General features: G+C 41.9%; 3 protein-coding genes across 3 annotated transcripts; all 3 read left to right on the top strand.

The window, feature by feature from the left end:
• Window positions 1-329: 329 nt before the first annotated feature.
• LOC117489290 lies at window positions 330-1,931 on the top strand. Its single transcript, XM_034138500.1, has 5 exons — window positions 330-435; window positions 509-564; window positions 649-975; window positions 1,127-1,779; window positions 1,861-1,931. The coding sequence occupies exons 1-5, from the start codon at window positions 410-412 to the stop codon at window positions 1,870-1,872; spliced, it is 1,074 nt and encodes a 357-aa protein (XP_033994391.1). The 5' UTR covers window positions 330-409; the 3' UTR covers window positions 1,873-1,931.
• Window positions 1,932-4,484: 2,553 nt separating this feature from the next.
• On the top strand, window positions 4,485-7,955 carry LOC117489301. The gene is made up of 6 exons (XM_034138511.1): window positions 4,485-4,499; window positions 6,425-6,473; window positions 6,547-6,602; window positions 6,687-7,013; window positions 7,165-7,802; window positions 7,884-7,955. The coding sequence occupies exons 2-6, from the start codon at window positions 6,448-6,450 to the stop codon at window positions 7,893-7,895; spliced, it is 1,059 nt and encodes a 352-aa protein (XP_033994402.1). The 5' UTR covers window positions 4,485-4,499; window positions 6,425-6,447; the 3' UTR covers window positions 7,896-7,955.
• A 1,535-nt stretch (window positions 7,956-9,490) lies between these two features.
• On the top strand, window positions 9,491-11,127 carry LOC117489323. Its single transcript, XM_034138534.1, has 5 exons — window positions 9,491-9,628; window positions 9,702-9,757; window positions 9,843-10,169; window positions 10,321-10,974; window positions 11,056-11,127. Exons 1-4 carry the CDS (start codon window positions 9,603-9,605, stop codon window positions 10,785-10,787), a joined length of 876 nt encoding a protein of 291 aa, XP_033994425.1. The 5' UTR covers window positions 9,491-9,602; the 3' UTR covers window positions 10,788-10,974; window positions 11,056-11,127.
• Window positions 11,128-12,588: the final 1,461 nt, after the last annotated feature.

The following is a 12,588-nucleotide window of genomic DNA, read 5'->3' as shown; positions in this document are numbered from 1 at the left end:
TAACTCCAAACTACCCCTGCGTTTTTTGTCCAGTGTTTGGTTGACTGAGTCTGTGTTTTCTGGTGAAATTTGGTTGAGGCTTATCAGAGATTTATCAGACTTTTTATTGTTTGTCAATTTATACACTATTTTTTTAAGTCATGTACATTTTGCCCAACTTCTAAGCTGAATAAAATGTAAATGAATAACATTTTGGTGAAAAAGGTGCAGTATAATATCAACCCATTTTCTTCTTGAGCTGTCCTCATTGGCTCCTGTCAGACTGATTGCTGAGGTTTGATCCACCTGCTGAGTTCTTCACCAGCAGCTGTCTGTCATTTACTCGTTAAGGTCTGATTGGTCCGGGCTGGTCTCTGGCAACACTTATAACCGTCCTCCTTTGCCAGGTTCTCCAGTGAATGCCTTCATCATGATGACTTCACGGTTTGTTGCAGGGTAAGTATCTGCCGTGCTTTAAGTTGACTTGTTACTCATACAAATGTGTTCATACTATTCCAAATTATTTCAGGGCTTCCCTCTTTGCGATGCTGATTGTGAGCATGTGCTGCCTTCCTGTTAAGCAAGGTGATGTGTCTTCGACTTTGGTAAAATGTTTGTTTTTTCAGTTGAATTAGCTTCCTAGTAAACTTGTTTTTCTCTTGTACCTAGGCTCTTATCCTGGGGCCTACTATGGTGGAAGTAAACCCAACACGGCTCCTAATGTTGGCTTGTACCAGCAAGGGCCCTCTGGTCAGTTTTCACCTGAGGCTGTTGAGTATTACAATGTGCCCGCTGAAGGGATCTACGAATCACCTTATCAGGCTGTACCACAGCAGAAGCCCAGTGTCCCTCGGCTAACTGCTCAAAGACAACCAGAATCTGCTGTTGGCCCTGGTTCTTTTGGACCGGTTAATTCAGGTTACAGGGGAACTTCAGCAAGGCAAAACCCTGACAACTCTGCTCAACCAGAAGCTGTTTATCAACCTGCCCTTCGAGGTAATGATCTCATGCTTAATGTTATGTCCTTTAACTGCCAAATCAGTTTGCAATTGCGCAATCACAAAAGAAAATCATCCCTGGCAAATCTTGGCCTTTTCTTGACTACAAATTCATGTGAGTTTCAAACTTCTCTACATTTCTGTTTCAGAAGTCAAATGGGCTGTTGAACCTCCCAGGATGCTCTCCGGAGGTGAGGAAGTGTCGACAGGCACCCGTGCCGTTTTCTCCAGTCAACCAGAAAACGTGAGTCCTCCTGGATCATTTTACCAGGCAGGGGAGTTGTCCACTTATTCCCAAATCTTAGAGCAGGGTAACTCTGAGCAGGAGACGGAGGACCTAGTGCCTCCTCCAGGACCTTTTCCTCTAGGACCTTCTCAACCGCCACCTCATAGGTCAGAGTCTGCGGGACAAGGATATGCTAGACCAAGCTTAACCAGCGAACCTCGACCAGAAGCCAACACGGGCGGAGTTGAGGTCCCTTATCGGTTCTACGACTTCTTCTTCCTGAACGGACAGTACCCCCCAGGCACAGTCAGTTTTTCCAGCGACAGCTACGAGCAAGGAAGAGACAGCTTTCAAGACGTTCACTATGTGAGAGACCATTTTCCCAATAACCCTGCACCCGTACAGGGGAGCCAGGCCGCTGCTGCTGCTGCACCCGTCCAGAACTTTTACGCACCCAGGATACCTGTGAAGAGTCCTTTGATGGCTGGTTCTGGACGGGATGGTGCAAAGGCTGCTTCCCCTAGAGGCTTCAGGCAGCCAATCCGCAACCAGGCTCCTGGCTACAACTTTGGTTATGTATGTTCCCAAAATGTGTTGGCATATTAATAACTGCATGTTTCTAACTTGTACTAAACTTGGTATTTTCCTGTCTTTCAGGGTGGATACTAGTGATGTGGATGCCTACAGCATGAACAAAGATATCTGCTAAATAAATATTTTGTTAATTACTCTGGCTTCAAGGTTGATACTCTTGACTTGGGAACTCTCTTGCAGAAGGAGAAACACAATTTTAAGATGGTTTAAAGCCTCCTGTGAAATCACTTTAATATAATTTGGGATTGTTTTTGGTATTTTTATTGCTCTCTATTCACCATACTCTTATTTGCGATTTCCATTGGCAAAAGGTGGTAGATGGTACACTATTTATAAAAAAACAAACACATGTATATCAGTGGGCTGAGTACTACAAAAGGGTTAAAAAAAACATTATCTTTTTTTTTGATGGCCCAAGATAAGAGGTACTTTATACCAAATTGTGGAAATGTTTGCGTTGTAGCAGCATTACAAAAAAACAATGCATTGCACATAAGTAGAAATAAACAATACTAGAATGGCATTAAAAAGTAGAAAATATACAGTAGACTGTGAAGATACATCTATAAACCCAGATGGCTTGAGAGTAACTTCTGCCTGATCAAAGGCAGTCAAACCTGCGACTTCTGTTGACGTATCGGGTGGTTATAGTTTCTTGAGCTTTCTATTCACCATGCTGTGGATTAGACCCTCCAGAAAAACGCGGGCTAAAATCCTTGATTATGCGGGCTAAAATCCTTGATTATGAGATTAAACATGCGGGGTTTTTATGTGATTTTATGCGGTGAAGTTGCGAAATATGCGGAAATATGCTAAATATGCGGGAGGTGGAAAAAAGGTGATTCTTCTCCCACACCCTGTTACTAGGCTACTACTGAATGAAAGTGAGCCCTTTTAAAGAGTTCCTATGATAAACAAGCATACTAGAAGCAAGCTACATCACAAAGTGTTATTTATGTATTTATATATGGGCTATTTTAATCACTCTCTCTCACGGGCCGTCTCCACGGCAGCGTTAAATCTTGAAACGCTTCTGCCCATTCACTTTGAATGGGGTGACGTCACTTTTTTTCGCTTTCGCCGAAATGCATTGTGGGCAGGCGAGCGGAGATTCTCAGGATTTTCAAGATCCGAAGTTGAACAATGTTCAACTTTTGAGGCTGAGGTGGAAGCGTCAGCCAATCAAATCCCGTGTACGCAAATCTGACAGTTCAAGCTCTAGCCAATCAAACGGCGTGTATGCTGGGAGAGAAATACCGCAGGTCATTTCCTCATATTCCAAAAAATGGAGGAGAAATTAGCGGTAGCGAATCAATCACCCGGTGCTTTATGACCAGGGGCCTCATTTATAACGCCTTGCGTAGGATTGACGTAGGAAGGTTGCTTACGTAGTACAAAGCACAAAAATAGGTACATACATTTTCCGCCATTTTCCGATTCACAAAACATTGCGTACCGGCGAGGGAAGTGCGTACGGCACTCCCTACGCCTGTTTCCCTTTATAAATCACAATCGACTCGTAACGCCCATATTTGCCTATACATAGTCAAAGAAACGCCCATTCATTCATTCATTTTGACTGACTCCATGAAGAAGATCGCAGGAAATTACGATAGAACAGCTAAAAAAGACATCTCACACCGTGTCAGATTTTGGTTATTGTGGGGAGGTCGAGATAAATCATATTGTTTGGTGGATGCAGTTTGAACCAGAGTAGCAGCATGGAGGTCGGATCGTCACCAAAATAAATAAATAAGTGGTCCGAAAAAAGTTAATGACAAAAAAAATACACATAACCTTCCTCAGGCAGTGTGTTTGTCCCGGGGACAGGAGACACCCCCTTGATGAGAAACTGTAAGAAATGATCGGGGAATCCCTCCGGAGTGGAGTCATGACGACTGGATCTGAATTATTTTTGTTGTATTTGGTGGTTTGTGTTCCAGCTGTCGATCAGCAACTATATATCCATAATCCACCAGTTAAAGGAAATACAACTAATGGATTGTGTTATATTAGCTGTACAATTTACCACATATGGTGTTCTTAGTTTCCATACCTCCTGTGTTTTACGAGCGACTTATCAAGTCTTGGCAAACGGCATAAAACACGATTAAACGTGATAGTATATAAAACCATGCTCGTATCTACAACCTATAGAAATGCAAAACGGCGTCAGTTTAGACGTAATTCTGTCCTCCTGCTTACCGCATCATTTATGAGAAAACATTTCATAACATTAACACAACATATTCGAGGTGGTTTTAAATAGCATATCCGTATTTATTTATTTCTCCAAGTTATGTTTTTGTGTGCACTGAGGGGTCTCAAACAGGCGTTTGTTTAATCATTTAAAGATTGGCTTTAATCAATGTTTGAAAATGAATTCTTCATATTTGATAAATGAGAGGTAACATTTTATTTATGGTATTATTTCCACATATTTCTCTCCATTCTTCCTTCTGCCAACGGTGTCGCAGTTTCTCGTCTCTCCCGTTTGTGTGCTTAGTGCGTACGCATGGGTTAGAGTTTGCGTGGAGGACAGCACATTTTCTCGTCAAGTTAGTATTTTATAAATCGCAAACATTGCGTAGAAACTGGCGTACGCCATTTTTTGAGCGTATATCCCTTTATAAATGAGGCCCCTGACCTACCGGGATATAAACCGGAGGAGCCAGGCATGGAGGGAGGTGGCAGAGACAGTGGTAGGTTTTCGCCTGTTATGGGGAGTTTATATCCAGTTTACTTCGGGCTTTTTTGCTTCGTATGTCGCGGGCGGGAGATTCATGTGATTGGTTGCTCGCAAAAAATCCTCAAGCTTCAGATACGCCCACCTCCAAGATTTTTTTAACGCTGCCGTGGAGACGGCCCGTCTCACACACACACACACACACACACACACACACACACACACACACTCTTCTCCGCCTCATTCTGTTTTAATTTACTCGTTCGTTATCTGACCAGCTTCAATCTTGTAGGCTACTCACCTCGTTTCTTTGGAGGTTGATGCCTCGGTGAACCTGAGTTGTTTGACTTTCTTGTCCGCAGCAGCAGAAAGCATTTTAGAATGTTTGAATGAATCAAAGTGGGTCGTCACCGTCGATTTTCTCTTATGCTCCAACACACAGTTGCACGGGGTGCAGAATAGTTTCCCCCCACTTTCGTGCAAGACATCGGGGTACTGCTTTGCCCGGTCTTTAGCAGAAATGTTCGTAGGCAAATGAGATGGATTCGATTTTTTCATCTTGGTCAGAGCCGTATAATAGTATAATAGTATATACTAATAATAATAGTATATAATAATCTATATGGCGCTGATCTTGTTGTTTTCTCTCGTGTGAGTTCCACACATTCATTCTACGGTGTTGTTTACCTGCGCGAGCTGATGACATCACTACTTCACGTTAACTTTTTTTTCCCTCAACTTTGTGTGGAAAAATGCGGGGATTATGCGACCTTTTAATAAATATGCGCCCTTTTAAAAATATGCGCCATTTTGCTGATTATGCGGTAAATTATGCGATCGCATAATCGCGTTTTTCTGGAGGGTCTAGTGGATTAGGTGACACATTAAATGCATCCTTTCAATGTTCTTTTACATACAAACATTTCCTCTCCTGCATCCATCCTCTCTGTGTTCCTGCACTGTCGAAGTCTCTCCTCGTATTGAGCCATCAGTGCCTCCTTATGTTTCTAAAATTAGATTTGCACTTCAAATAACGTCACCCATGATAAGCAACACAGCTCTGCCATCTGCTGGACGCTTAATTCTCAATGTAGCTGTTGGATAATTATTACTGTGCCAAACTTACTCATTCTCCATCTTTGCTTTGATGGTCTCAAAAATATATTATATCTCGGGTGTTTTTAGTGTGTCTGTCAGTAGAAAAATGTTATGTCATGGATTCAGTTTTTTGTATTTGAATATGCCAAATGTAATGATATTCATCAAATTATACAGATACAATTTGTGTCAGGTCAACTTTTTTTTAAAGTGCAACAACTGAAGAGGTTGTCAAGTTAAAATGTTATGAAATATATTTTCAATATGAAAATATAGTGTTGGAATTATTCCCTTTATTTGCCCAGATATTTTTCAATTTCTGAAAAATATTATACACCTGCAGGCAACTGGCTATAACATTTTTTTTATAGAAATGTAATTAATCTGATAAGATATTTTTTTAAAACAAGGAAATGTATGTTTAGCATGATATTAAAATTAAAGAGATACAGTATGTAAAGGCTGAACTACCCCTGCGTTTTTTGTCCAGTGTTTGGTTGACTGAGTCTGTGTTTTCTGGTGAAATTTGGTTGAGACTTATCAGAGATTTATCAGACTTTTTATTGTTTGTCAATTTATACACTATTTTTTTAAGTCATGTACATTTTGCCCAACTTCTAAGCTGAATACAATGTAAATGAATAACATTTTGGTGAAAAAGGTGCAGTATAATATCAACCCATTTTCTTCTTGAGCTGTCCTCATTGGCTCCTGTCAGACTGATTGCTGAGGTTTGATCCACCTGCTGAGTCCTTCACCAGCAGCTGTCCGTCATTTACTCGTTAAGGTCTGATTGGTCCGGGCTGGTCTCTGCCAACACTTATAACCGTCCTCCTTTGCCAGGTTCTCCAGTGAATGCCTTCATCATGATGACTTCACGGTTTGTTGCAGGGTAAGTATCTGCCGTGCTTTAAGTTGACTTGTTACTCATACAAATGTGTTCATACTATTCCAAATTATTTCAGGGCTTCCCTCTTTGCGATGCTGATTGTGAGCATGTGCTGCCTTCCTGTTAAGCAAGGTGATGTGTCTTCGACTTTGGTAAAATGTTTGTTTTTTCAGTTGAATTAGCTTCCTAGTAAACTTGTTTTTCTCTTGTACCTAGGCTCTTATCCTGGGGCCTACTATGGTGGAAGTAAACCCAACACGGCTCCTAATGTTGGCTTGTACCAGCAAGGGCCCTCTGGTCAGTTTTCACCTGAGGCTGTTGAGTATTACAATGTGCCCGCTGAAGGGATCTACGAATCACCTTATCAGGCTGTACCACAGCAGAAGCCCAGTGTCCCTCGGCTAACTGCTCAAAGACAACCAGAACCTGCTGTTGGCCCTGGTTCTTTTGGACCGGTTAATTCAGGTTACAGGGGAACTTCAGCAAGGCAAAACCCTGACAACTCTGCTCAACCAGAAGCTGTTTATCAACCTGCCCTTCGAGGTAATGATCTCATGCTTAATGTTATGTCCTTTAACTGCCAAATCAGTTTGCAATTGCGCAATCACAAAAAAAAATCATCCCTGGCAAATCTTGGCCTTTTCTTGACTACAAATTCATGTGAGTTTCAAACTTCTCTACATTTCTGTTTCAGAAGTCAAATGGGCTGTTGAACCTCCCAGGATGCTCTCCGGCGGTGAGGAAGTGTCGACAGGCACCCGTGCCGTTTTCTCCAGTCAACCAGAAAACGTGAGTCCTCCTGGATCATTTTACCAGGCAGGGGAGTTGTCCACTTATTCCCAAATCTTAGAGCAGGGTAACTCTGAGCAGGAGACGGAGGACCTAGTGCCTCCTCTAGGACCTTCTCAACCTCCACCTCATAGGTCAGAGTCTGCGGGACAAGGATATGCTAGACCAAGCTTAACCAGCGAACCTCGACCAGAAGCCAACACGGGCGGAGTTGAGGTCCCTTATCGGTTCTATGACTTCTTCTTCCTGAACGGACAGTACCCCCCAGGCACAGTCAGTTTTTCCAGTGACAGCTACGAGCAAGGAAGAGACAGCTTTCAAGACGTTCACTATGTGAGAGACCATTTTCCCAATAACCCTGCACCCGTACAGGGGAGCCAGGCCGCTGCTGCTGCTGCACCCGTCCAGAACTTTTACGCACCCAGGATACCTGTGAAGAGTCCTTTGATGGCTGGTTCTGGACGGGATGGTGCAAAGGCTGCTTCCCGTAGAGGCTTCAGGCAGCCAATCCGCAACCAGGCTCCTGGCTACAACTTTGGTTATGTATGTTCCCAAAATGTGTTGGCATATTAATAACTGCATGTTTCTAACTTGTACTAAACTTGGTATTTTCCTGTCTTTCAGGGTGGATACTAGTGATGTGGATGCCTACAGAATGAACAAAGATATCTGCTAAATAAATATTTTGTTAATTACTCTGGCTTCAAGGTTGATACTCTTGACTTGGGAACTCTCTTGCAGAAGGAGAAACACAATTTTAAGATGGTTTAAAGCCTCCTGTGAAATCACTTTAATATAATTTGGGATTGTTTTGGGTATTTTTATTGCTCTCTATTCACCATACTCTTATTTGTGATTTCCATTGGCAAAAGGTGGTAGATGGTACACTATTTATAAAAAAACAAACACATGTATATCAGTGGGCTGAGTACTACAAAAGGGTTAAAAAAAACATTATCTTTTTTTTGATGGCCCAAGATAAGAGGTACTTTATACCAAATTGTGGAAATGTTTGCGTTGTAGCAGCGTTACAAAAAACAATGCATTGCACATAAGTAGAAATAAACAATACTAGAATGGCATTAAAAAGTAGAAAATATACAGTAGACTGTGAAGATACATCTATAAACCCAGATGGCTTGAGAGTAACTTCTGCCTGATCAAAGGCAGTCAAACCCGCGACTTCTGTTGACGTATCGGGTGGTTATAGTTTCTTGAGCTTTCTATTCACCATGCTGTGGATTAGGTGACACATTAAATGCATCCTTTCAATGTTCTTTTACATACAAACATTTCCCCTCCTGCATCCATCCTCTCTGTGTTCCTGCACTGTCGAAGTCTCGCCTCGTATTGAGCCATCAGTGCCTCCTTATGTTTCTAAAATGAGATTTGCACTTCAAATAACGTCACCCATGATAAGCAACACAGCTCTGCCATCTGCTGGACGCTTAATTCTCAATGTAGCTGTTGGATAATTATTACTGTGCCAAACTTACTCATTCTCCATCTTTGCTTTGATGGTCTAAAAAATATATTATATCTCGGGTGTTTTTAGTGTGTCTGTCAGTAGAAAAATGTTGTGTCATGGATTCAGTATTTTGTATTTGAATATGCCAAATGTAATGATATTCATCAAATTATACAGATACAATTTGTGTCAGGTCAACTTTTTTTTAAAGTGCAACAACTGAAGAGGTTGTCAAGTTAAAATGTTATGAAATATATTTTCAATATGAAAATATAGTGTTGGAATTATTCCCTTTATTTGCCCAGATATTTTTCAATTTCTGAAAAATATTATACACCTGCAGGCAACTGGCTATACATTTTTTTTTATAGAAATGTAATTAATCTGATAAGATATTTTTTTTTAAACAGGGACATTTATGTTTAGCATGATATTCAAATAAAAATGAGATACAGTATGTAAAGGCTTAACTCCAAACTACCCCTGCGTTTTTTGTCCAGTGTTTGGTTGACTGAGTCTGTGTTTTCTGGTGAAATTTGGTTGAGACTTATCAGAGATTTATCAGACTTTTTATTGTTTGTCAATTTATACACTTTTTTTTAAGTCATGTACATTTTGCCCAACTTCTAAGCTTAATAAAATGTAAATGAATAACATTTTGGTGAAAAAGGTGCAGTATAATATCAACCCATTTTCTTCTTGAGCTGTCCTCATTGGCTCCTGTCAGACTGATTGCTGAGGTTTGATCCACCTGCTGAGTCCTTCACCAGCAGCTGTCCGTCATTTACTCGTTAAGGTCTGATTGGTCCGGGCTGGTCTCTGGCAACACTTATAACCGTCCTCCTTTGCCAGGTTCTCCAGTGAATGCCTTCATCATGATGACTTCACGGTTTGTTGCAGGGTAAGTATCTGCCGTGCTTTAAGTTGACTTGTTACTCATACAAATGTGTTCATACTATTCCAAATTATTTCAGGGCTTCCCTCTTTGCGATGCTGATTGTGAGCATGTGCTGCCTTCCTGTTAAGCAAGGTGATGTGTCTTCGACTTTGGTAAAATGTTTGTTTTTTTCAGTTGAATTAGCTTCCTAGTAAACTTGTTTTTCTCTTGTACCTAGGCTCTTATCCTGGGGCCTACTATGGTGGAAGTAAACCCAACACGGCTCCTAATGTTGGCTTGTACCAGCAAGGGCCCTCTGGTCAGTTTTCACCTGAGGCTGTTGAGTATTACAATGTGCCCGCTGAAGGGATCTACCAATCACCTTATCAGGCTGTACCACAGCAGAAGCCCAGTGTCCCTCAGCTAACTGCTCAAAGACAACCAGAACCTGCTGTTGGCCCTGGTTCTTTTGGACCGGTTAATTCAGGTTACAGGGGAACTTCAGCAAGGCAAAACCCTGACAACTCTGCTCAACCAGAAGCTGTTTATCAACCTGCCCTTCGAGGTAATGATCTCATGCTTAATGTTATGTCCTTTAACTGCCAAATCAGTTTGCAATTGCACAATCACAAAAAAAAATCATCCCTGGCAAATCTTGGCCTTTTCTTGACTACAAATTCATGTGAGTTTCAAACTTCTCTACATTTCTGTTTCAGAAGTCAAATGGGCTGTTGAACCTCCCAGGATGCTCTCCGGAGGTGAGGAAGTGTCGACAGGCACCCGTGCCGTTTTCTCCAGTCAACCAGAAAACGTGAGTCCTCCTGGATCATTTTACCAGGCAGGGGAGTTGTCCACTTATTCCCAAATCTTAGAGCAGGGTAACTCTGAGCAGGAGACGGAGGACCTAGTGCCTCCTCCAGGACCTTTTCCTCTAGGACCTTCTCAACCTCCACCTCATAGGTCAGAGTCTGCGGGACAAGGATATGCTAGACCAAGCTTAACCAGCGAACCTCGACCAGAAGCCAACACGGGCGGAGTTGAGGTCCCTTATCGGTTCTACGACTTCTTCTTCCTGAACGGACAGTACCCCCCCAGGCACAGTCAGTTTTTCCAGCGACAGCTACGAGCAAGGAAGAGACAGCTTTCAAGACGTTCACTATGTGAGAGACCATTTTCCCAATAACCCTGCACCCGTACAGGGGAGCCAGGCCGCTGCTGCTGCTGCACCCGTCCAGAACTTTTACGCACCCAGGATACCTGTGAAGAGTCCTTTGATGGCTGGTTCTGGACGGGATGGTGCAAAGGCTGCTTCCCCTAGAGGCTTCAGGCAGCCAATCCGCAACCAGGCCCCTGGCTACAACTTTGGTTATGTATGTTCCCAAAATGTGTTGGCATATTACTAACTGCATGTTTCTAACTTGTACTAAACTTGGTATTTTCCTGTCTTTCAGGGTGGATACTAGTGACGTGGATGCCCACAGCATGAACAAAGATATCTGCTAAATAAATATTTTGTTAATTACTCTGGCTTCAAGGTTGATACTCTTGACTTGGGAACTCTCTTGCAGAAGGAGAAACACAATTGTAAGATGGTTTAAAGCCTCCTGTGAAATCACTTGATATAATTTGGGATTGTTTTGGGTATTTTTATTGCTCTCTATTCACTATACTCTTATTTGCGATTTCCATTGGCAAAAGGTGGTAGATGGTACACTATTTATAAAAAAAAAAGTATATCAGTGGGCTGAGTACTACAAAAGGGTTTAAAAAAAAAAAAAAAACATATTTTTTTGCTGGCCCAAGATAATATGAGGTACTTTATACCAAATTGGGGAAATGTTTGTGTTGCAGCAGCATTACAAAAAACAATACATTGCACATAAGTAGAAATAAACAATACTAGAATGGCATTAAAAAGTAGACTGTGAAGATACATCTATAAACCCAGATGGCTGAGAGTAACTTCTGCCTGATCGAAGGCAGTCAAACCTGCGACTGTTGACGTATCGGGTGGTTATAGTTTCTTTGAGCTCTCTATTCACCATGCTGTGGATTTAGGTGACACATTAAAAAAACTTTTACTTTAAGTAGCCTATATTTTGATGTCAATACTTTTGCACTTTTACTTTAGTAACATTTTAATGCAGGACTTTTACTTGTAACAGAGTAAAGGCTATTCCTACATTTTAGGTACTTTTACTTAAGCACAAGATTTGAGTAGGCTACTTCTCCCATTTCTGTTCTTGACACAGTAACGTGTCCACTGGCACAGCTACAGACTTAGGCAACTGCTAGTGGGCAGATGCCACTGCTTGCTCTGGCAGATGCCACTACTCTGTGGCAGGTACTTCCGGCATCTGACACAGATGCCACTACTTACCGGGGCCGTTTCTCGAGTAAACCTGCTGCAGAGCCACTATTTCGAGAAGCTGCCGGACCGAGAGACGAGCATAAGTTTCACTTTCCTTTTTTATTTCAATTCCAACTTTGGTCATGAATATGTTTCTCTGTTGTACACGTTCATAAAGCATAAAACAGCATCAGAGCACGGTGCAGAGTCTCGAGATGAGTTTACAGTAGTCCGTCGTTCTTATTATACATCCATGTTGTAGTCCGCTGTATAGAAAACCATAGTTTCCCCACAGCCGCAGACGCACTTTTATGACGTCTGCTGGCGCATCATATTCACGTCGGATAGTGAAAGTGCAGTCGGATTCTCTAAAGTAGCCTACCGCAGTCTCTTCTAAGTCCTTTTGAATTCTCCTATCCACTATCCCTTAACCCCGTGACGTTTCAGACAGAGGTCAAGGGACAGACATTGTGGCGCAACTGTATGGTGCGTCTGACTTCGGATCGGAAAAGTATGTGATCAAATCACGTTATGGCCACATTTTTATATTATGTGTCACTCAAAAAATCCGTTTGTGATATATACATAGTGATTAGCAGGGATAGTACACCTCTACAAAATACATCTTTCACTT

Source organism: Trematomus bernacchii, unplaced genomic scaffold (genome assembly GCF_902827165.1).
Source record: "Trematomus bernacchii unplaced genomic scaffold, fTreBer1.1, whole genome shotgun sequence".
Taxonomy (NCBI): domain Eukaryota; kingdom Metazoa; phylum Chordata; class Actinopteri; order Perciformes; family Nototheniidae; genus Trematomus; species Trematomus bernacchii.
The sequence above is the reverse complement of the archived record's forward strand: the minus strand, read 5'-3'. Positions and strand labels throughout refer to the sequence as shown.